Source organism: Salvelinus fontinalis, unplaced genomic scaffold (genome assembly GCF_029448725.1).
Source record: "Salvelinus fontinalis isolate EN_2023a unplaced genomic scaffold, ASM2944872v1 scaffold_0059, whole genome shotgun sequence".
NCBI lineage: Eukaryota > Metazoa > Chordata > Actinopteri > Salmoniformes > Salmonidae > Salvelinus > Salvelinus fontinalis.
The window spans coordinates 303,239-327,898 of record NW_026600268.1 but is presented as its reverse complement, the minus strand read 5'-3'; the positions used below and the strand labels follow the sequence as shown (position 1 = coordinate 327,898).

General features: G+C 44.4%; 1 protein-coding gene across 1 annotated transcript; it reads right to left on the bottom strand.

Moving 5' to 3' along the window:
• Positions 1-525: 525 nt before the first annotated feature.
• LOC129842662 (low-density lipoprotein receptor-like) lies at positions 526-19,352 on the bottom strand. Its single transcript, XM_055911288.1, has 17 exons — positions 18,985-19,352; positions 9,531-9,656; positions 9,228-9,350; positions 8,177-8,554; positions 7,806-7,928; positions 7,507-7,629; positions 7,027-7,149; positions 6,689-6,817; positions 6,222-6,393; positions 5,862-6,089; positions 5,433-5,551; positions 5,027-5,166; positions 3,943-4,084; positions 3,679-3,831; positions 2,990-3,334; positions 2,096-2,259; positions 526-1,724 (listed from the first exon to the last, which is right to left on the bottom strand). Exons 1-17 carry the CDS (start codon positions 19,061-19,063, stop codon positions 1,689-1,691), a joined length of 2,703 nt encoding a protein of 900 aa, XP_055767263.1. The 5' UTR covers positions 19,064-19,352; the 3' UTR covers positions 526-1,688.
• Between the last annotated feature and the right edge of the window lie 5,308 nt (positions 19,353-24,660).

Here is a 24,660-nt window from a genome sequence, read left to right as displayed (position 1 = left end):
AAATTGTCCACAAAACAAACAATGCTCATCGATTTATTGATTTGGATGTAACTTGCTGATGCACAAATTGGAATATATCGAAAATGCACAAGGCGTGTAAAGCCATAACCAGATAGAAAGCAACAACTCAACTCACAAACTTGTGTAAGGCAAAAGTTGACAGGGGCTATAAGATCATATTTACCAAGAGACAGGATGTCTGCTGCACGTGCAAAGGCAAGAGAACCATCATGGCAGCTATAGTTGACTATAGTGAAAGGAGGTCATAAGGCATTTGGGTTCTTCTAAACACTGTATACCACATACCGTAAGAACATGTACGTCACTAGACATTACACACATTGCTGGAGGGAGTATAGAAATGCTTGCATTGATGATGGCAAAGGCACAAATATGTAAAGAGACCAATGACAGCTCACATGTTTCAGCTTTGAGTAGTGCCGACAACTCACACGTTTCAGCTCTGAGCAGGGCCGACAACTCACACGTTTCAGCTCAGAGTAGTGCCGACAACTCACACGTTTCAGCTCTGATTAGGGCCGACAACTCACACGTTTCAGCTCAGCGTAGTGTCACACCATAGTTCAATGTCCCCCCTGGGAAAGTCTCCACTTTAAGATGTGATGATGTTTGGTGCTAAGTGACTAGGCACGTGCATGTGTCAATGTCAGATGGTAAGGCCATCCAGAGGTCTCAATGTCCATTGTTAAGTACACCATAAACATACAAACTAGGTACCGTTTTTGACAAGACCGCTTCTTGACTGCAGCCTGTTTTAAACTCACAATCTTCAACACATTCTTCATATTGTGCTAATTGTGTTTTCTAGTGCTTTTGTCAGGCTGACAAGGGAAGTGGGATCAAACTGAACTCAAGAATCAAATGGGTTGGAAGTGTAGGACGTCTTCTGTACAGTGCTATGCACAATCTTATGCAACATTAGAACAAAAGTTTGCCTATTTTACAGTAAGGAGCCAAATGTACACTCATTTACAAAAGAGCTGCTAAGTGATATGTAACAAAAACAAACAAAGTTGAAGCTGTGTTAGATGGTTGTCATTTTGAACTTCCATGTGTCAAAGAGCCAAGGTCCAGGACCTAGCCTGGTACCAAATCTGTACATTATGTGCTTAGACAATTATTCTTCTCTCTGACGAGGAGTTAGCCGAAAATATATACATTTGGGACCAGGTCACCTAGGTAAGAGCTCTTACATTATGAAAGAACGGACGACTACAGTCCAACTGTGCATTTACTGTGTCTTTCATTTTCAAGTCCTTCCGATGTTTGGCAAAATGGCTTCCAGATGTTTTTTTCTCCTCAGGGTTGTGTTCGAGACCACAACGCTACCAAGTCATTTTTTGTCTGATTCCGTTTGTATGTTTCTTCTTCTTCCATTCCTTTTTTTGGGGGTGGTTTCCACGGCAACCAAGTTGTTCTTCTTTTGAGTTTCTTTTTTCCCTTCTTCTTCGTCTTGGATGGCAGCACAGTGTTGAGGTCGGAATCTTCGGAACAGGAAGCCAGGAACTTAGGTCATCGAGATGAGGTCATCATCATAGGATTGGAAAGGACGTTTCAGTAGCATTAGGGTTAAAATGACCTTCATCGTTTTTTGTTTGTCACTTTTCCAAACAAAAATCTCTCTCTCTTTAAATACAATTCTTCATATCCACTTCTTCTTCTACTAGTCATGCCAGGTCTTCTTCCAGGCTCACCATCTGTCTCTGTGAAGGGAGACAGAAAATAACGATAAACACAAAGTCACACAACACTGAAAACCGCTACATGCAGTATTTCATAGGCTATATCCATAATCAACGGTCACATGCTATCTGTTAGCCACTGCAGAACACCTGCAGGATTGGGGTCAATTCCATTTAAACTCAGTTCAGGAAATTAAGTGGATTGCAACTCCACATAGGAAAACGATGGGCAAATCATCCCATTATTTTACTTAATCGAAATGGAATTGATCTTAACACAGTATGATAATTTAAATGGAATGAACTCTAACCCTGGTGACACGTGTAGTCTACATAAGTAATATGACAGTGACTGGGTTGCTTGGTGGGTTGCTAGGTGACAGTGACAGTACCTGTGGGTAGGTGTATCCGTCCTGGCTGTGGTTTCTACAGATGTGCAACTCGTCCTCTGTGGTCTTCTGGTACACGGGGTTGTCAAAGTGGATGGTGTTGGTGTTCTTCAGCCTCCAGTGTCTCCATAGCAACACTGCACCAAACAGCACCAGGCACATCATCACTGGAGAGAGGAGATAGGGGGTCAAAGGTCAGTTCTTGTTGTTGTAATTGTTGTTGTTGATAAAGTATGGTAGGTAAAGCCAGTTTAACTTTTACAATGATAAGTGTTTTACTGAGTGTACAAAACATTAGAAACACCTTCCTAATATTGAGTAACACCCCCTTTTGCCCTCAGAACAGCCTCAATTCGTCAGGGCATTGACCCTACAAGGTGTCGAAAGCGTTCCACAGGGAGGCTGGCCCATGTTGACTCTAATGCTTCCCACAGTTGTGTCAAGTTGGCTGGATGTCCTTTGGTTGGTGGACCATTTTTGATACACACAGGAAACTGTTGAGAGTCAAAAACCCAGCCACGTTGCAGTTTTGACACACTCAAACCGGTGCACCTGGCACCTACTACCATACCCCGTTCAAAGGCACTTAAACTTTTGTCTTGCCCATTCACCCTCTGAATGGCACACGTACACAATCCATATCTCAAATGTCTCAAGGCTTGTCTCCTCCCCTTCATCTACACTGATTGAAGTGGATTTAACACGTAACATAAATAATGGATCATAGCTTTCACCTGGTCAGTCTGTCATGGAAAGAGCAGGTGTTCCTAATGTTTTGTACACTCAGTGTATATCAACACGTAAGTCAACACATAAACAGAGAGTAGGTTACTACAGTACTACTGTATTTATCAGTGCACTAGACATTATGCTGATACTACAAGGTAAAATACTCACTGATAGGTAAGACAATGTAGAGCACAGTATGGTGTGATGCCTCAGCTACTTTGGGCATGGCAACATAGCCACTTTGACCTGTGACCGCAGGTTCCTGTGGACTGTGAGTGGTCGAGGACCTTTCAGGGTCCTGAGGCTGGGCCCGGCGGGCAGAGGAGGTAGTTGTAGTTGAAGTGGGACCAGCTGGCTGTTTGGTTGGGGCCCTGGTAGGGATGGGGGCTGCAGTTTTGGGAGTGGTGGGGGGAGCGGTAGTTGAAGTGGGACCAGCTGGCTGTTTGGTTGGGGCCCTGGTAGGGATGGGGACTGCAGTTTTGGGAGTGGTGGGGGGAGCGGTAGTTGTTGGAGCTGTTGAGATAAGAGACGGGGGTAAAGGTCACCGAAGGTTAAAGCTTAGACACACAAGAACGTGTCAGTTAGTTTGAGAAAAGGTTCAATGACCATGAACAGTGAGTATGAGGATAAACACTAACACTTTGACATCCATTGGCTTTTGAACTAGCTTTTAACTACAAAATATTTGGTCTTAAACGGATTTTAATGATGATTAATAATGAAAATATAACATATATAACATTCCACCCATGAGGTGGGCGATCTGATCATTTAACTGCAGGAAAGGGGTCTACAGTGCAAGAGTTGCACCCTTCTTCTCTAAAGTTCCATAGGGTTCGACAGAGGAAAACACATACCTGCCACACACTTCCTCATGTCCAGGCCGAGGGTCATGTGATCAGGACAGGCACAGGTGTATTTGGGGGAGTGTTGGTTGATCTGGGGAGCAGGCAGACATAGGAACTCACAACCTCCATTCACAAAGGTTTTCTCTGTGCACCAGTTCTTTCCTATAAGAGAGAGATAGAGTGAGTGTTAGACCACCTGATTCAGCTTTTAAAGTTAATTACAGTTATTCATATGAGATTTGTTATGTTTTTAAAAAGTGTGCATTGCCATACCGATGGGCTGCCTGAGGTTGTGGTATACAATGATGTCCTCTGGCTGCATCAGGTCTTCCGCCAGTACAGTGATGTCATTTCCTGTCAGGCGGTTGGCGCTCATGACCGCTCTGTCGCCCATGTCGGTCCAGAATACTTTCTCCTGTGAAACAAATGAGAGAAACCAGAAAAAAGAGAGACAGGAAGAAAAACTAGGTTACCCAAAGTTAACCAACAGTCCATAGTCAGTACATACAGTACTTACAAAGTTAACCAACTGTCCATAGTCAGTACATACAGTACTTACAAAGTTAAACAACTGTACATAGTTAGTACATACAGTACTTACAAAGTTAACCAACTGTCCATAGTCAATACATACATACAGTACTTACAAAGTTAACCAACAGTCCATACAGTACTTACAAAGTTAACCAACAGTCCATAGTCAGTACATACAGTACTTACAAAGTTAACCAACTGTCCATAGTTAGTACATACAGTACTTACAAAGTTAACCAACTGTACATAGTCAGTGCATATCATAGTCAGTACATAGCGTACTTACAAATCCATACACAAACAAAGACTTCATGTATCTGTCCTAATTTAAATGGGGGAAACCAACAGTTTCAGATATGGGGCTTATTAACCTCCTATGGCCTGGATACTGTAAGATCAGTTTGGTCTCCATTCAGCAGCTACATGGATGGATTTCTGTAATACAGCTAAAGCTGGCTAGCTGCATGGCTGAACTCATTAACCAGGCTGGTGTATAAGACTCTGAACCTGAAAATCCCCTTTAATTAAAGCTACCACAGCCAGGTTGGTGTGGGCTGGAGGGGGGAGACCATGGTGCTCGACCCAGGGACCTAGAGGTGGTTCTGGTGCCACAGCCAGGGTAGAGGGGGAAGACCATGGTGCTCGACCCAGGGACCTAGAGGAGGTTCTGAGGTTGGATTGTAACCATTGCCCTCATGGACTGGACTCTACTGGTTCAGTTAAGTCTCCCTTTCCCGTCCTACAGTTCCTCTAGGACCTGTCCATAACTATACTCCAGATAGAACTCCAGTTAGGGAGACCTTAACATTCTATCACCATTTACCTCGAAGACGGCGACAGAGAGGGGGTGAGCCAGCTTGTCCTCGTTGTAGATGAGTGTGTGTCGTCCTTCCCCGTTTACGCCGATGCTGGAGAGGGTGTGCATCTTAGAGTCCACCCAGTACAGACGCTGGTTAACCATGTCTGTTCGAGAGGCACAGAGCGTTAGAGAAATCCAACTGTATAATCATTAACTTATAAACAATGCCTCCACGCATGATAACGAGGCAGATTATTTGAATGTATTTAAATAATGTACACCGACAGTATGATAGAACTTCCAACAATAACACAACACAAAATCTCAACTGTTCTGTATACGAGTATAAGAATCATGTGAGACAGCAAACACCAATGTGTCCAATCACACATCACTATATTGCAGTGTCCAATCAGTGGACTCTTCTTACCAAGCGTGATGCCGTTGGGCCACATGATGTTGTCCGTTACCAAGGCGACGCGGTCGGCACCGTTCAGCCCACTCTTCTCGATCTTGGCCTCGTTGCCCCAGTCAGTCCAGTACATGAAGCTGGAAACAGACAGTACCGTCAGTCAAAACTCCTACCTCGAACACACTTCAGCACAACGTCTGGAGGTCTTTAGAGAAAATCACACACACACTGACACGTTGAGCTTCTGCCGTGTTTCTTGTTGCGAAAGAGATCCTCACTCATTCAATTATTCCAATATGTTCGACAACAAAAGCATCCTGTCGAAGATTTATCTATTTGGTTTTCATGGCAGTCAACGCCCTATTGAGCATGATACTAATGAATTCAGATCAATAGCCTATGACCCAAACAAGGTTAATAAAATCAATCAAAACCAAAGTTTCTTACTTATTGGCTGGGTCCACCACGATGCTTCTTGGTTTCCCCAGTCCTTCGCTGATCAGTGTCTTTCGCCGTGTTCCGTCCGTGGTTGCCACGGAGATGGTCTGGAGCACGCTGTCCGTCCAATAGATGTTACCGTGAATCCAGTCGACGGCCAGACACTCCGGCGCCTCCATCTGGCTGTCAATCACCACGTTGTGGTGGGAGGAGTCCCCTGCCAAGTTCATGTCGGCGCTGGGGAAGGGGCGGGACAAAATAGATGTTTGTTAACGAACAAATACTGTATATTGTCTGTTTGCAGATATATATATATATATATATATACACAAACACACACACACTCCCCTTCCCCCAGTAGGTCCTCACCTGTAGATCTTCCTGTGGTACAGGTCAGACCAGAAGATCTTGTGTCCAGGCATGTCCATGTCCAGGGCCACCACGTTCTTCAGTCTGGGGATGAGAGGGACGTACTCTCTACGGTCCACAGTCATCTTCCGCACCTCGTGGCGGTTGGTGAACAACAGGTAGGGGACAGTACCTGGAAGACATACCATTATATTTAGAAAGTTTTAGATTTCGACCTCAAGTCTGCCACTTTACTTAACTATATTTACATCACATTTAGAAAGTTGTCGTTTAATAATGAGGCCTCAGAGAAACTACCTAAACCTCTTCTTTGCTTTGATTTGTTCAGACTACACCAGAATTCCTCCCAAGGCTCTGTTCATATATCCACACTAGCAAGCAATCTATCAAGCATCCATTCTAAGTGGTATGCTGGGGTGGCTGTTGGAATGTAGCTTAGCTAGTGTGTCCCTCCATCTCACACGTACCTGTGGCAGCCTTGCAGGTCTTGGTCTTGGGGTCCAGTTCGTAGCCCTCCTCACAATCACACTTGTAACTTCCCAGGATGTTCACACAGATCTGGGTACAGGTGTCTGGGTCAGCACACTCATCAATGTCTACAGCAGGAGGAAAACAGGGTTAGAGGTCAGAACATAGGGTCAGGGGTCAGTTGTGGCAATTCATAGTATGATTTGATCCAAATCCAATGTCCTGCGATCTTATCTGGCACTTGTCACTATAGTGACTTAGAGCTCAGTCATTACAATCTTCTGTGCTGAGTTCAGAGTCTTAGAAAAGTGTCGTATAAATGTTTATTTCCGCACACCTTCACATTTCTTGTTGTCCTTCCCCAGACTGTACCCAGCAGGACAGGAGCAATTGAAGCCAATCTTCAGGTCGGTACAGGTGTGAGAGCAACCGCCGTTATTGGTCAAACACTCGTTGTTGCCTGCAGAATCAGACCGGAAATCAGTTAGAAGAAGTATATCTATCTAGAAATCGATAAGAAACAACCATCATCCTCAATGTCCATGATGACAGCCTTTTTCCTTAGGCAAGACTAAACCAGTCACCTCACTCTTTACAACCACTAACTAGTTTGGCCAGACCAGACTGGCCTGAACCACTTGGCTAGCTGTCTCCATCATATTTTCCTAGCTGGGATGTGGTCTCTCTCCTCTGTTTTCCACTGAATGGTATGTGGGTGTGAAGGGAGTTCCCTATGGGCCCAGGGTCAAAAGTAGTGGCCCAAACAGGGACTAGGGTGCCATTTGGGACGCAGCATATGTCCACGGTTCCAACTCACCACACTCCCTGATAGGTTCGTCGGACATGTCTCGGCAGTCTTTCTGCCCGTTGCACACCTTGTCCACGGTGACGCACTCCCCACTCTTACACCTGAAGTTATTCGGACCCTCACACACATCCACTGGGGGGAGAATAAGAAAGAGGAGAATATTATTAGACATATAGTACAGCTATAGGGAGTGTGTGTGTGTGTGTGTGTGTGTGTGTGTGTGTGTGTGTGTGTGTGTGTGTGTGTGTGTGTGTGTGTGTGTGTGTGTGTGTGTGTGTGTGTGTGTGTCCATTAGGGCTGAGCCTCACCGCTCTTGCAGTCCATCTCATCGCTCAGATCCTTGCAGTCAAACTGGTGGTCACACTGACGGCTACCATGGACACAGGAGCCATCGTTACACTGAAACTCATCTGGCTGGCAAGTGGGCCGACCTACCGAGAGAGAGAGAGGTTAGATAAACAATACAACAAGACAGATGGACAGAAAAAGAGCGATGGGGATTTTCTCTTAAGAGTCCCTTAGTTTAGTATCTGTTCATACAGTATATCTTGGAAGGTGAACATTTGTTTTTGTAAACACTTAACTAAATAAGCATATTTCTGTCTTTGGGAGAAAAAAAATGTTTCAGAGAGAAAGGACAGAAGCAGAGTAGAATATTGTCAAAAAACCTTCCACTCACTGCAGTTGGTTTCATCTGAATTATCCTCACAGTCCTTGCCTCCATCGCAGCTCCAACTCCTATGGATACACTCCCCACTCCCACAGTGGAATTCATGTGGCCCACAGGGCTTTGTTGTCGGTTTGGTGTCCCTCCCGCCACAGTTCTGGGGCCACTCGTCTGAACCGTCGGCACAATCGGCGTCGCCGTCGCAGGCCCAGAGACGCGGTACACACACAGTGTTGTTACACTGGAAGGCGTTGGTACCGCAGGTGACGGCGGGACAGGAAATCTCGTCAGAACCATCGGAACAGTCGTTGTCCTTGTCGCACACGAAGGAGACGGCGATGCACTGACCGTTGGCACAGCGGAACTCGTCGTCCGTGCAGTTCTTTGCGGCTGGAGGGAGGAAGGGAGATGGAGGGAGGAAGGGTGATGGAGGGATGAAGGGTTAGGAATATGGAAGGTTTGGGACTGGGTGATACAGTATTTGTACTCGTGTCTTTAGGATGTTATTATATCTATAAATAATATTATTGTCACTAAAAGAACGAGAGGTTTTTGTCTAAGGGTTCAATGGGCAAAGAGTAGACACAAGGACCATAGTCATGTGGTGATAGTACCAGTTAGTGATTACAAACTGAAGTCTTAACACATCATCATGCACTAACTAAAGAGGTAATCAGAGATGAACAGAACAGTTTGTCCTCAGTATGGTGATGACTACAGTCTATCAGGCATGACGACGATAGAAGAGTTGGCTACACTATTGGACTAGACTAGTGAATGCAAATATGTAGGATTTTAATTTGAGACAGTTTGCTTCAGAAGGAAAATAATCCTGCAGCAACCGGAAATGTGAATTATTACGTGGATTATAATTAATGGACATTTCTGTAGAGGTTGATACATTTTTCGTAAGGAAAAATCGAGTCAAATGTCAAAGTGAAGTACTTCATAAGCCTTCTTAAACTTCAAATACACTACAAATGTTAGATGTCCTGCATTGCAGGAAAGTTCTCCTGCAACAGAGTGATCAAATTAAGATCCTACATCCGTACTGTTATCTTACCACAGCTCTTCTCATCAGCTCCATTGTCACAGTCATCTTTGCCATCACAGTGCCACGTTCCGGAGATACACTTGTTCAGTGGGCCTCCACAGCTGAACTCAGTGGGCAGGCAGGTCTTAGCCTCTGGAGACACAGAGAGACAGATAGAGACATTAGAGTCTGTGTGACACATCTTAGCAGCTATATCTTATCTGAAGAGGAGGAGGAGGACGACGAGAGGAGGAGGAGAACAGAGGAAGGAGAGTATGAAAAGAAAGAGGAGAGAGAAGAAGAGTAAAAGAGGAGGAAGAGTCAGTTACTCACCACAGGCGGCTGGCAGCTCGTCAGTTGCGTCACCACAGTCATCACCTCCGTCACACACCCACCGGCTGGTGATACATTTCCCGTTGCCACACCTGAACTGACTTGTCCCACATGTATACGCAGCATCTAGGGGAGGAAAAACCCAGGATAACTGTAAATGATTGGCAAACAGGACACAAGGTAGTACAAATATAATATACAAGGTAGACATTTTAACAGAGTGTATTTGATACTGACTCAGAGAGTTTTTACAATATAGGGCAATAATTCATTATACATATTTTCTGTCATGTGACACTAGTACCACATAACATTAGGCTCACGCAGAGGATAGAAAAGGTCTGTAGTAGTGACGGATGGTAACTAACATTTAACTAAGTAACTTCCCTCGGTTAGTTCATGTTCAACAACGCTCGCTGACAACAGAGGGCAGTCATCTGGCGGCCATTAAGATTGGGATTATATCTTGTTGTTGGTGAGAAGAACACATCCTCTACAATGTTTTGTAGTGTCCCTCTGGGACCAGCAATTATGTGTGATAAGAGCTATAGTAGTGAGAGTCCAAAGATAAAGGAACAGGATATGACGTAAAAAGAGCATTTCTAAACAGGAAGTGAAGGAGTTTCCCATGGGAGAGACCTCGTTGAACTCATCTGACAAATCAAAGTGAAGATGTCTTCAACAAGGAAGTGAGAGCTATCAGGTAGAGCTAGCATGGAGCCTTCAATATTCTGCAAGGTCTCGGTCACTAAGTCAGTTTCTCCCTCCACTGTGCCTGAGGCAACAGAGTATGAGTCAGAGCCCAAGGCTGTCTCTTTAAGACAATGGAAGGGGGGAGGAGTCATAATCACACCACCAGCTGCTGATTGGCCCTCGAGGGACATTCCTCAAAATACTCATAACAAGAGCACTAGTGAGAGCAACAGGGGGAGGTGGGGCACAACCGGTCACAACACCAGGAATTCTCTGAACTCAAGCTGTCGGATGTTGACACTTGTAATAGTAACCGCGGCTACACAGGCATGACTCAAGTCGTAAAGTCGGTTGCTACACAGAGAGTTAGTGAAGTAGACTCAGAAGATAGAGGGTGCTTGCTCCATCTATTGGCATGTGACGTCACCAATGCTCACACCTTCCTGTTAAGATGTGGGACTATAATATCATAAGACGATCTTGTATTGAGAAATGTTGAACTGACTTGATCAATCAGGGCTTTTCATGGGACAAAACGACTGTTGAAACCTGCTGAACCATTATGATACCCAGGCACTGTAACCGCCAGGACTGTGTCTGTGTTTCCAGTGAACCCAACACACACACACACACACACACACACACACACACACACACACACACACACACACACACACACACACACACACACACACACACACACACACACACACACACACACACACACACACACACACACACACACACACACACACACACACACACAGATGTGGAAGTTCCAGGAATAGTTTCCCCCCCATCCTATTCCAGCTGTTCTTGGAGAGAGTGGTGATACATTTACGAGGCCGGCCAACTGTTAGCTCGCCCTGAGACTTATACAGTCTCTCAAGTGAAAACGGAGACGTTACTTGGCCCCGACACGCACTCTGCCTCTCTCTCTTTCCATGATCCTCTCTGTCTTCCCTCCCCCTTTCTCTCTCTCTGTCTGTCTCTCTCCTCTCATCTTTCCCCTATTTCTCTGTCTGTGTTTTCATTTTCTCTCCTGCTAATCTTCTGTCCCATCATCTACAAATGTACAAGCCTCTCAAGCTGCATACTGTGTTCTCTCTACCATTCTCTCTCTAGGTCACAAGACGCTCAACCTCCAGCAGCATAGCCCACTGTACTCTCTCAACAGGCATCTGTGTGTACAGTATGTTAGACTGTACGTCACAACTATGTCTACCATTCTCTCTCTGGGTCACAAATCTCCATTCCCAAGCATACTGTACTGCACTCTCTCTTTGTAGCCTATACAATTAGATAAACATTGGGTAATAGAGGACTTGTACTGTATTCAGTCTCTAATTGAAATGCAGTGGGTGAGAGTTATTTTCCCAGGATGTTGTAAGTCATTTATCTTTTAAAAAAGCCCAGCCAGTGTGAATGGAAACCTCTTTCCATTGACTTGCTTTGGATGTGAGACGTTATCAACGACAGAGGGCAAGTTTAGCTTACGTTTGAACCCAAAACCATCTGGCTGGAAAGGTTGGGCCACGCCATAGCAATACATACCCCTCTCTCCCAGTGTGGGTGTGTCGTGACGTCAGAGTGTATTTGTGTGCGTGTCGTGCATATCATTGATCGATAACTAAGCCATGCACTTGGCGTAGTAACCAAGCACAGAAGACGGAGGAAGTTTGTTTGTGGTACACTGTTCAGGTTACAGTTAATTATTATTAAACAATCATAAAATAGAAGTTTGGTTCCTGTCTACTTAACTTCCTTATGGGCCACTTAATGCAGTCCACCTACTGTCTGTACGCTTACTGTATGTACAGTGAGTCACCATATGGGCATTTTATTTGTCTTTGAGGTTGTGACTAAACTAAATCAAGATAACAAATATGGGGTGATTTCTCTGTCGCGTTTCCTTGAGGGATAATAGTTGTATTGTATTGCATTGGTTTTCTTCACAATTACTCCAGAAAATAATTGTCTTGGGGAATCGACTTCAAAGTGAGTGGGAAAATCCTGTTGTATTTCGAGTGGAACGTTACTTTAACAAATCTACACAGTTCTACCAGCAGGGTACTTTCCATTAGTTACAACAAATCACATTCAAACTAGCTCTGCATGCAGCCTGTAAACTATTGCACAATGATCTCAGATTCTAAGAACCAAAAAGCCATTAAGCAACCTTCCTTATTCACCAATCAGCACATTCTTAGGTGTCTCTCTGCCCGCCCGCCTGCCTGCCCGCCTGCATGTCTGTCTTGCAAATGGAATTACCGGCAAGTCACCTGATTCGCATTCTCCTTCCTATGCCTGACGCCATCCCCACACAATTTGACCCACGGGGGAGGAGAGGCAGAGACAAATAGACAGAGCGAGGCAGACAGACAGAGCGAGGCAGAGACAAATAGACAGAGCGAGGCAGAGACAAATAGACAGAGCGAGGCAGAGACAAATAGACAGAGCGAGGCAGAGACAAATAGACAGAGCGAGGCAGAGACAAATAGACAGAGCGAGGCAGAGACAAATAGACAGAGCGAGGCAGAGACAAATAGACAGAGCGAGGCAGGGACAAATAGACAGAGCGAGGCAGAGACAAATAGACAGAGCGAGGCAGAGACAAATAGACAGAGCGAGGCAGAGACAAATAGACAGAGCGAGGCAGAGACAAATAGACAGAGCGGGGCAGAGACAAATAGACAGAGCGAGGCAGAGACTAGTGATGAGGAGGTTGACTTATAACCTGCAGTCCCAGCAGTTATATCCGCGGGGCGGACGGGTTCATGGTCATTAAATATTGGCGGATGTGTGTGGCAGGCAGGTTAAATAAAGAGAAACAATACCTTCAAAACATCCATCAATGTATAATTCTAGTGCAATTTCTATCAACAGGCTACATTGGGCTTCTTATTTTATTATTGTAGGCTATCTGGCATTAGTGCAGAAGACTAAGCTTTACGGCCTAGCTGCCCTCCAAATAGCCTACACAGCCAATCGCCAAATGCTTTCGGGAAACAGGCAGAAAAAGTTAAGGACATGGTTGAAATTTCATTCAATAAGACAAAAGCTGCAAAAGGAGAGTTGAAAATAAGGAGAAGGGAGGGCCTGAAAATAAATGTTTGGGAAAGATTTGGTGAAGTAGTGAAAGAGGAGGATAGCAGTGCTGCTATGTGATTGTGAGACACTATACAAATTTGACAGTCACAAGACGGGACTTAAAATAGGCCTATGTCAAGGGAACTGTAGCCTACTGTTCAGAAGGGTTAAATGTAAACTGAGATCTGGACACTGACTGTAGGTCTATAACCTCTCACAGAGCCTTAATAATAACTCCTGCAGAACTAAGCCTTTCTTGCAGGTAAATTATAAAGCAGATGTAGGCTGAATTTGGACTTGGAAACAGGAGTGGAGAAATAGGATTTCTTTCTGCATCTTGAGAGAATGCATTGCTCAGTTAGATACCGTCTGTAGAGGTGCTGTCTTCATCATACAATCTGATAGTATTTCAACCTTTGACTCCTGAACAGGAACAGGACAGGACTATTTGCATTGTGTGCCCGCCTCCCACCCCTCTTTTACGCTGCTGCTACTCTCTGTTTACCATATATGCACAGTCACTTTAACTATACATTCATGTACATATGTACATACTACCTCAATTGGCCCGACCAACCAGTGCTCCCGCACATTGGCTAACCGGGCTATCTGCATTGTGTCCCGCCACCCACCATCCACCAACCCGTTTTTATGCTACTGCTACTCTCTGTTCATCATATATGCAGTCACTTTAACCATATCTACATACTACCTCAATCAGCCTGACTAACCGGTGTCTGTATGTAGCCTCGCTACTGTTTTCACTGTCTTTTTACTGTTGTTTTTACTTCTCTACTTACCTATAGTTCACCTAATACCTTTTTTGCACTATTGGTTAGAGCCTGTAAGTAAGCATTTCACTGTAAGGTCTACTACACCTGTTGTATTCGGCGCACGTGACAAATACACTTAGATTTCATTTGAGCCACATAAAATGTGCATCGAAGCCCAACTGAAATCTGATCAGAAACACGTTGGGTCGTTTTCACAGCTTTCTTTTTCTTACAACTGGTCAAACTGATGTCAAAAAATATTCTGCCGTCTTTGACTGTAGCCTGTAGCGCATGTTCTATATTTGTGGGTTGGGTGTGGGCCTCAGATTTACACTTGATCTGGCGGTTGTGGATGGCTTATTAGCAATTGCGGGCGGGTGTTGGTGAATAAACAGCTGACCCGTGCACCTTTAGCAGAGACACACAGCTGACCCGTGCACCTTTAGCAGAGACACACAGCTGACCCGTGCACCTTTAGCAGAGACACACAGCTGACCCGTGCACCTTTAGCAGAGACACACAGCTGACCACAGCTGCCATCCGGACAGGGCCTTAATGTAGTTAGGTGCTTGTTGGATGCGGCCAATTTACTGTAAAGGCCTATCCACTGCTGCCGGCTCACAGTTAAATAGAGGAAGCTCTATTTGCAGACAGACAGTGCTCACTTCTTGTAATGTACGCCTACTGTCTTCAAAGGTTAGTATCATGACCAAGTTACATCATGACCTGAATAGACCTTCATATGACTGCCAACATACAACGGAAATCACTTTGATTTAGCCGTGCTGATGAGCGAGGAGAGACAGAGCGAGAGAGATAGAAAGAGACATTGAAGGAGAGAGAAAAAGAGAGAGAAAGTTAGAGAGGGACAGAAAGAGAGAGCGGGAGAGAGGGAGACAAAAAGAGAGAGAGAGAGAGAAACATTTTATAGAGAGAGTCCCCACCTCCCAATCTTCATCAGGTTCTATTAATAAACACTGCCTGCCTGCTTGATGACAACTTGACCATGTAAGGTCATTCAACGTTGGTGTTTTTGCTACGGATGGAAGAGAAGAACATGCTCACTAAAAACCAGACCCTAGTCTGCAATAGACTTTCCAATAGCCCCAAATGTCATCCATGTAACCTTTTATATATTTGAACTGGAAAGCTGCAGCCCGCCTGGTGTTCAACCTTCTCAAGTTCTCCCATGTCACCCCGCTCCTCCGCACACTCCACACTGGCTTCCAGTCGAAGATCACATCCACTACAAGACCATGGTACTTTCCTACGTAGCTGCAAGAGGAACTGCCCCTCCCTACCTTCAGGCTATGCGCAAACCCTACACCCCAACCCGAGTACTCCGTTCTGCCGCCTCTGGTCTCTTGGCCCTCCCACCCCTACGGGAGGGCAGCTCCCGCTCAGCCCTGTCAAAGCTCTTCTCTATCCTGGCACCCCAATGGTGGAACCATCTTCCCCCTGAAGCTAGGACAGCAGAGTCCTGCCCATCTTCAGAGAACATCTGAAACCCTACCTCTTCAAACAGTATCTTAAGTAATCCAACAACACTAGCACGCGACTCCTCCCCCTTACTAGCTCTGACTTTGCTGATAGCTCCTTTTATTGAGGAAAAACGTACTTACTACGACTGAGATGGGTGGTTGTCCCACCTAGCTATCTTAAGATGAATGAATCCAACTGTGAGTCACTCTGGACAAGAGCGTCTGCTAAATGACTAAAATGTCAATGTAAAACTACAGCTGAAAAGACTATATTGTTTAGCAGGAAAACCAACAGTCTCTGCAGCTTTAGTTGATGTGTATGAAAGGCTACACTAGATGACAACAGGAGGACGGTCCATATAGGTCAAAGGCGGGGCTAATATTGGAGTCCTCATCAACGCCCTTGTCATTGTGTGTGACAGGCTTGTTTCTTTAAGTTAGTTTGCCTATGCATTTCTGCTTGTTTTGGCACGTGGGCAGTGGCACACACAAACACACACACACCCACACACACACGGCGAGAAAAGTGTTTGTATGTATACACAAATCTTGCCAAAGGTCAGGGCTTGGTCTTTCCATAGCCACAGATTAATTTAGAACTAGGTGACACGTGCACTGATGGTCGTCTGTCAAGACGCTAAACCAACAGAACTCAGTCTGAACTAGTTCAGCTAACTGCATTTTTGGTTAAAACTCATTCATCCAACTGCATTCGGTTTATACTAGTTAATCTAACTGCACTTGGTTTATACTAGTTCATCCAATTCCACTTGGACCTTCATTGTGAGGTTATTAAGGGTGTTTTGCATGCCACTGGTGACTGATTGAGAGATCTGGTGTGTTAGGAGAATGTACATCATGCTATGCCTATCAGATGCTCTTGGGGCTGCATGATTCATATGGGGATTATTCTAGAATCTATTCTATTCTAGAACCACTGATGCAACTCTACAGGGATTTTCCCATTATTCTCCATGGTGTCAACTAATACAGCCCCTTGGGGCTCCACACATACAGTAACAGCAGACCTACTGTTGGGATCCCACATATACAGTAACAGCAGACCTACTGTTGGGATCCCACATATACAGTAACAGCAGACCTACTGTTGGGATCCCACATATACAGTAACAGCAGACCTACAGTACTGTTGGGATCCCACATATACAGTAACAGCAGACCTACTGTTGGGATCCCACATATACAGTAACAGCAGACCTACTGTTGGGATCCCACATATACAGTAACAGCAGACCTACAGTACTGTTGGGATCCCACATATACAGTAACAGCAGACCTACTGTTGGGATCCCACATATACAGTAACAGCAGACCTACTGTTGGGATCCCACATATACAGTAACAGCAGACCTACAGTACTGTTGGGATCCCACATATACAGTAACAGCAGACCTACTGTTGGGACCCCACATATACAGTAACAGCACACCTACAGTACTGCTGGGGCCCCACACATACAGTAACAGCAGACCTACAGTACTGCTGGGGCCCCACACATACAGTAACAGCAGACCTACAGTACTGCTGGGGCCCCACACATACAGTAACAGCAGACCTACTGTTGGGGCCCCACACATACAGTAACAGCAGACCTACAGTACTGCTGGGGCCCCACACATACAGTAACAGCAGACCTACAGTACTGCTAAGGCCCCACACATACAGTAACAGCAGACCTACAGTACTGCTGGGGCCCCACACATACAGTAACAGCAGACCTACAGTACTGCTGGGCCCCACACATACAGTAACAGCAGACCTACTGTTGGGGCCCCACACATACAGTAACAGCTGACCTACTGTTGGGGCCCCACACATACACACACACACATACACTCATGGACATACACACTCTGCACATGTCAGCAGCAGATTTAATCGCTACATTAATGTATACCTTGAACTATAAACATTGGATGGAAGTTCTAATCTTCAAATCCCTGGAAGCAGGAGCTAGTCTGCATCGCAAATGGCATAGTCCCATAGGGCTCTGGTCAAAGGTAGTGCACTTTAAAGGAAATATGTTGCCATTTGGGATGCAACCTTAAAGATTGAGGGATTACAGTAGAACGGGGTGGCAGAATGGAGCCACAACTAGACTAATACACACTATTAACCTAGAGGCCGGTAAGTTCACCCTTAGCCTACCTACTGAAACCAATAAGGAATTTGCCTCGACTGCTGTTAATGCATTGCAATACAATGTAATACATTGTAATAATGTTAGCAAATAAGTTAATGGACATGTGAGTTGTATGATAGTGTGTTTAGTTCCTACTGTGGGTTGCCACAGAAGTAAAGGTGAAGGAAGTTGGTGGGTTTTTATCATATCAAGACATCTAAAGGAAGCAGACTTTGCTTGAGGTGATAAACATATCCTAATAACATGCATCTATTAATACGCCTATTACATTTCATTGTTGATGACAAAAGCTATGATTTTAAATGCCAATTGAGAATGTATTTTGACATAAGCTACATCTAACCTATAAATGCATAAAATGAGTGATCTGGAAGGTCTGCAACAATCAGAATTTTGCAAAATAGGCCATCCAAAGGTGTAATATAAAACCATTCCTGTAAAAATCGAAGTTGTTCTATTTCCTCCATACATGGCACAGAAGCTGGGATAAATAACCTCTTGCCACACGGTATAGATGCTGGGCTAGACGCCCTTTTGCCGCGCCCTTTCTCGTTGACAACCGTCTTTTTCCTCCAACACATCAAGCCCACAGGTAAAACCAGACAGCCTTGACATGTAGGTCTACCGGATGTGACGAGCCTATTTCTCATTCGGATTGGCTCGCGGCTACATACTATTTGAAGAACAGCCAATCGACTTCCCGAGCGTAGCTTCCGTTCATACGGACGAAATAGATACATTTTAACTTTTATAGATAAACATATTGTCAACGAAAATTATAGCTTAAGTTAATCTTTAATCGGCTTTGAAAGGGAAGATGTCTTGAAAAGCTGTTAGCTAGCGCTTGACTCTCAATGTCAAGAACATGCCCCTTTCCTGCGCACTAAACCCACTATTACAAGTTCAGCCTAGGACACGAGGGTATAAACATTGGTTTAATTTAACATTCGACTGGTATTAAATCACCAAAATAGAAATTAATTCAGAAAATGTAAATTTAGCCATTTATTCTATGTGAGCAGCACGGTTGCATTTGCAATTCCATGTCAGACATAAAATAAAAAGCTGACTGAAATATAGGCAATTGACAACTATGTCATGTTATAAGTAATTTAAAGATGTAATATTTCATGTCAGATCGTTTAGACTAGAGAACCCCCAAGGGCAAAACACGCTCTGCACTCAGCCGGAGTCAGCCCCAAAAATACGCATCATAAGCATCTTGCATAATACAATTGACTTCACATCCTTACCTGTAGGAGCAAAACATTGGGAAAGCAACACCAGGCAACATGCCGTCAGCCCGGTGATTCCCACACGAGTCGGTAGCATCTTTTCTCCTTTGGGCTTCCACGCAATTCGAAGTGTTTCTTCTTGGTCTAATATCGACCACCCGGCACGCAAAATGTTTGACAGCTAGCCTACTGAACAGCACTATTTCAACTCAACTGAGAGATGCTTCTATATCTTTGTGGATGTTGTAGTCACAGCTAAAACAAACTGGGATAAACGAATGACTGTTGTTTGGGTATATAGAGAAGACTTACTGTGCGCCTGTGTCTAGGACTAGTGCCAGGGAGAAATATTAGATTTTTTGAGTCACTTCTGACTATTTCTATGTGGTCCTACAAGTGGGCGGGATCAGCAGAGTGGTGTGATACTTGAAATTCGACATCAGCACCGCAGGGGTGGAGCTACAGCAGTCACTGACAGAGAGTAAGAGAAAGAGAGTCACCCAACCACAATGTTACTGTTATCATTATCTGGCTTCCCTGTCTTGCCTAGCCTGGCCCCACCTTCAATTTCAATTTAAGGGCTTTATTGTCATGGGAAATATATATTAACATTGCCAAAGCAAGTGAAGTAGATAAAAGTGAAATCAACTCAACTCAACAAAAAAAGAAACGTCCCTTTTTCAGGACCCTGTTTTTCAAAGATCATTCGTAAAAATCCAAATAACTTCACAGATCTTCATTGTAAAGGGTTTAAACACTGTTTCTCATGCTTGTTCAATGAACCATAAACAATTCATGAACATGCACCTGTGGAACGGTCGTTAAGACACTAACAGCTTACAGACGGTAGGCAATTAAGGTCACAGTTATGAAAACGTAGGACACTAAAGAGGCCTTTCTACTGACTCTGAAAAACACCAAAAGAAAGATGCCCAGAGTCCCTGCTCATCTGCGTGAATGTGCCTTAGGCATGCTGCAGGGAGGCATGAGGACTGCAGATGTGGCCAAGGCAATACATTGCAATGTCCATACTGTGAGATGCCTAAGACAGCACTACAGGGAGACAGGACGGACAGCTGATCGTCCTCACAGTGGCAGACCACGTGTAACAACACCTGCACAGGATCGGTACATCCGAACATCACACATGCGAGACAGGTACAGGATGGCAACAACAACTGCCTGAGTTACACCAGGAACGCACAATCCCTCCATCAGTGCTCAGACTGTCCGCAATAGGCTGAGAGAGGCTGGACTGAGGGCTTGTAGGCCTGTTGTAAGGCAGGTCCTCATCAGACATCACCGGCAATAACGGGCACAAACACTATGGGCACAAACCCACCGTTGCTGGACCAGTCAGGACTGGCAAAAAGTGTTCTTCACTGACGAGTCACGGTTTTGTGCCCATAGTCTTGTGGCTGGCACATGTACACAAATCATGTGCAAAAGAAAAGCTTGTGTTTTTCTGTTGTGTTCATGATGAAGAAGAATTAAAAACAAGATATTAAACATTTAATAAAGTTAAACAGGATGAATTCAAGATATAGAATTTACCACCTGGGTAAAGTTTTGTGGAGGTAAAATCACATTTAATTTTTGTACGTGTTATACAATAACAACAATAAGCTATTTTACTGTTCATGTAGGAATGTATCTTTTTTGTTGAATCACTACATGAAGCCTATTGTAAGTATTACATAAGAAAATTGCCTATTCAGTAGTGAAATCATTGCCAAATGCTTTGCAGAGAATTTGCAAGATAGTTTCAAGAAGTTCAATATTACGAAACTCACTAGAAGCCTTCAGCAGCTGAGTCAATCTAAGCTTCAATGGTATGTTCTTGGCCATTGAAAAGTATTTCAAAACGGTTACACAATACAATTTCAATGTTACTCCCAGGAACAAAGTGCCATTTACACAAGATTACAGTTATGATGTAAGCTGTCACATTCTATTCCATATCAAAACCGGTCTGAGAATCCAATAACCATTCTCTTGCACAGTAATCCATTTGAATAGAAATAATAGCAGCTCCTCCATGAATCGAAGGCTCTTTCTCACAGCAGAAAGTTCAACTTCACCTAGACAGACTTTTGTTTTGGAAAATGTAGTGATTGAATGGAACATTTAAAACATCTAAATCAACTAGACACTACTTTACATACTGTCAAGTCTATCCTGAGCCAATGGCAGCATGCTATCTGTATTCAAATGTTCATCATTTCCACCACATCCTGTATGTACCCTAGTTTCTCTAAGTCAGCAACGTGGGCAGATTTGCAAAACAAATGTATGGCATAATAAATATTGCAAAACATAAGTCTTGTGGATCATAAATGATTTGCTGTATGTGAAGTATGACTAGAGTGAACAGGCTACTCCTTATAGGAGTCCTATTGGCTGATGTAACTGAGGTATTTGGGTAGTTGAGCAAGATGCCGGGACTCCCAAGGGTGTGACAGACAGTTCAAAACAGATTTAGTAACTTGCGTTACGACCTGACTCGTAGTTCGTAACAACAAAGGGAGACCACACATGACTTAAATGTAAAAAGGAATACATTTATTCAACTAAATAATAAGAAACATACTGTGGACGTCTGTAGGATCAGTAGTGTATGCAGTGTGTGGATGAGTGGAGATGGTGTTGTATGGTGAAAACAAACTAAAGGTGGTGGAAGCCAGCCTGCCAGTCAGGGAAGACCGAGAGTTGGCTGATGTGACAACCCTTTATAGCCTACAGGCCAAGCCTGCCCAGGTGTGCCACATCAGCTGACGATCTTCCCAACTCTGCCCACTGGCCTCCAGCAACACGCAGACTGCCAAACAGGAGATCCCAGCAGGGAGGGATGTCACACTTAGAAGATACCTTTAAATCACATTAGCCATCATATCCATCTATGTATATACACTGTATATTCAATATCTATTCTCCACATTGTTGTCACTCTTCTATTTAGTGAGTATTTATATATAAATCTGGTATTACACAGATTCAGTAACTGGAAGGACAAAATAAATGAAAATCATTGATACAATCGTTCTATGTTATTATGTTTATGTTATGTTTCCTGCCATCATGTTGTCCCCTCCATTCAGCTTGTATTGATACACAAGGTTGGTGTACAATCATCGGTTGGAGGCTGGTTGGGGATTCCCGAAATAAGACTAGGGAGGATGATGGAAATCCTGCCCCCCTTCTCTCTCTCCTAGACTACCGCTCCTCCTCTCCTCGATCCAGCCCCTCTAGTTGTTTACAGTTCATCTTGGAAAGTCATACATTTTCCTAGAACCTATTAAATGGAACTCTGGGAACTCTCTACTGTAAAATCACTAGGAATTCAAACACAAAAAAACATGACATGTCCCACACACCCCTAGTGGATAAAGGAAAGACCGAGAGGTTGTCTGTGAGCAAGCCCATTGGAATGGAGAGAGATTCTAAGAGTGTGGGGTGGATCTAATGTTTATAGAATGTGTGTGTCAGAGCAAATCTTTCCATGAGGTGATTGTGTGTGTGTGTGTGTGTGTGTGTGTGTGTGTGTGTGTGTGTGTGTGTGTGTGTGTGTGTGTGTGTGTGTGTGTGTGTGTGTGTGTGTGTGTGTGTGTGTGTGTGTGTGTGTGTGTGTGTGTGTGTAATCGGGGGAAGCCTTGTTAATATTTATAGAATAGAGGAAATCTTTCCATGGGGTGATATGTGTGTTTGTGTTTCAGTAGGAGGAGGGGTTAATTAGTTATCAGTTATAAGATAAGATACTACTTTATTCATCCTCCAGGAGGGGAAATGTACAGTTCACTTCTGGTCGGCCCCTGTTAGCTGGCTCCTGCTTGGGAGGTGTGTATCTGCCTGTCTGTGTGTGCGGATGGGGTAGGATAGTTAATAATCAGAGGAAGTATTTCAATTGGGTGATGTGTGTGTTTTCAATGGGGGGAGGGGCTAGTAAGTTACTAGTTGAGACCCAGCTCCTGGTAGTGAAGGTAGCAGGATGGTATTCCTGGTAGTGAAGGTAGCAGGATGGTATTCCTGGTAGTGAAGGTAGCAGGATGGTATTCCTGGTAGGGAAGGTAGCAGGATGGTATTCCTGGTAGGGAAGGTAGCAGGATGGTATTCCTGGTAGTGAAGGTAGAAGGCTGGTACTCCTGGTAGTGAAAGTAGAAGGCTGGTATTCCCGGTAGTGAAGGTAGAAGGCTGGTACTCCTGGTAGTGAAGGTATCAGGCTGGTACTCCTGGTAGTGAAGGTAGAAGGCTGGTACTCCTGGTAGTGAAGGTAGCAGGCTGGTATTCCTGGTAGTGAAGGTAGCAGGCTGGTACTCCTGGTAGTGAAGGTATCAGGCTGGTACTCCTGGTAGTGAAGGTAGCAGGCTGGTACTCCTGGTAGTGAAGGTAGCAGGCTGGTACTCCTGGTAGTGAAGGTAGCAGGCTGGTACTCCTGGTAGTGAAGGTAGCAGGCTGGTACTCCTGGTAGTGAAGGTAGCAGGCTGGTACTCCTGGTAGTGAAGGTAGCAGGCTGGTACTCCTGGTAGTGAAGGTAGCAGGCTGGTACTCCTGGTAGTGAAGGTAGCAGGCTGGTACTCCTGGTAGTGAAGGTAGCAGGCTGGTACTCCTGGTAGTGAAGGTAGCAGGCTGGTACTCCTGGTAGTGAAGGTAGCAGGCTGGTACTCCTGTAATGCTGAAATGGCTGCTGGATGACATATTTCAGAAAGCCAACAATGACTCAACATATGCACACACACACAAACACACGCACACGCACACACACACACACACAAACACACCCTCAGGGACCGTCACAAAGGGACGAGTGTGTGTTAGTTTTCTTTATAATCGTTTTGGTACCATTTTCCCGAGTATGTGGGGAATTAGCACAAAACTCCAAACCAGGTGTTCATAATGTTTTGTACACTCAGGGTATACGTTTACTGTGAGATATGAGTACATTGGTTTAATCACCAAAACACAGCATAATGAGTTTGTGATTTTAGTAAAGCAGTGTGACCCCCGATCTAAAAGACCACAGCATAATGAGTTTGTGATTTTAGTAAAGCAGTGTGACCCCCGATCTAAAAGACCACAGCATAATGAGTTTGTGATTTTAGTAAAGCAGTGTGACCCCCGATCTAAAAGACCACAGCATAATGAGTTTGTGATTTTAGTAAAGCAGTGTGACCCCCGATCTAAAAGACCACAGCATAATGAGTTTGTGACTTTAGTAAAGCAGTGTGACCCCCGATCTAAAAGACCACAGCATAATGAGTTTGTGACATTAGTAAAGCAGTGTGACCCCCGATCTAAAAGACCACAGCATAATGAGTTTGTGACTTTAGTAAAGCAGTGTGACCCCCGATCTAAAAGACCCCAGCAACTTCATTTTGGTCACGCACCCACATGAACAGATGTTACAGCAGGTGCAGTGAAATGCTTGTGTTTCTAGCTTCTACAGTGCAATAATACAATATTAATACAATACGCAAATAATCCAGAAAGTCCAAAACAAGAAAGAAATGCATCCCTTTACTAAAATTGCATTGGCCAATACAGTACTGTAATACTGTAATATATGCCATTTACGTAGCAGACACTTTGATATAAAGTGACAACAGTCTACACATTTTGGTATGTGACCCCAGTGGGAATCGAACCCACAACTCTAGTGCCATGCTCTTATGAACTGAGCCACGTACAGGACCACAACAA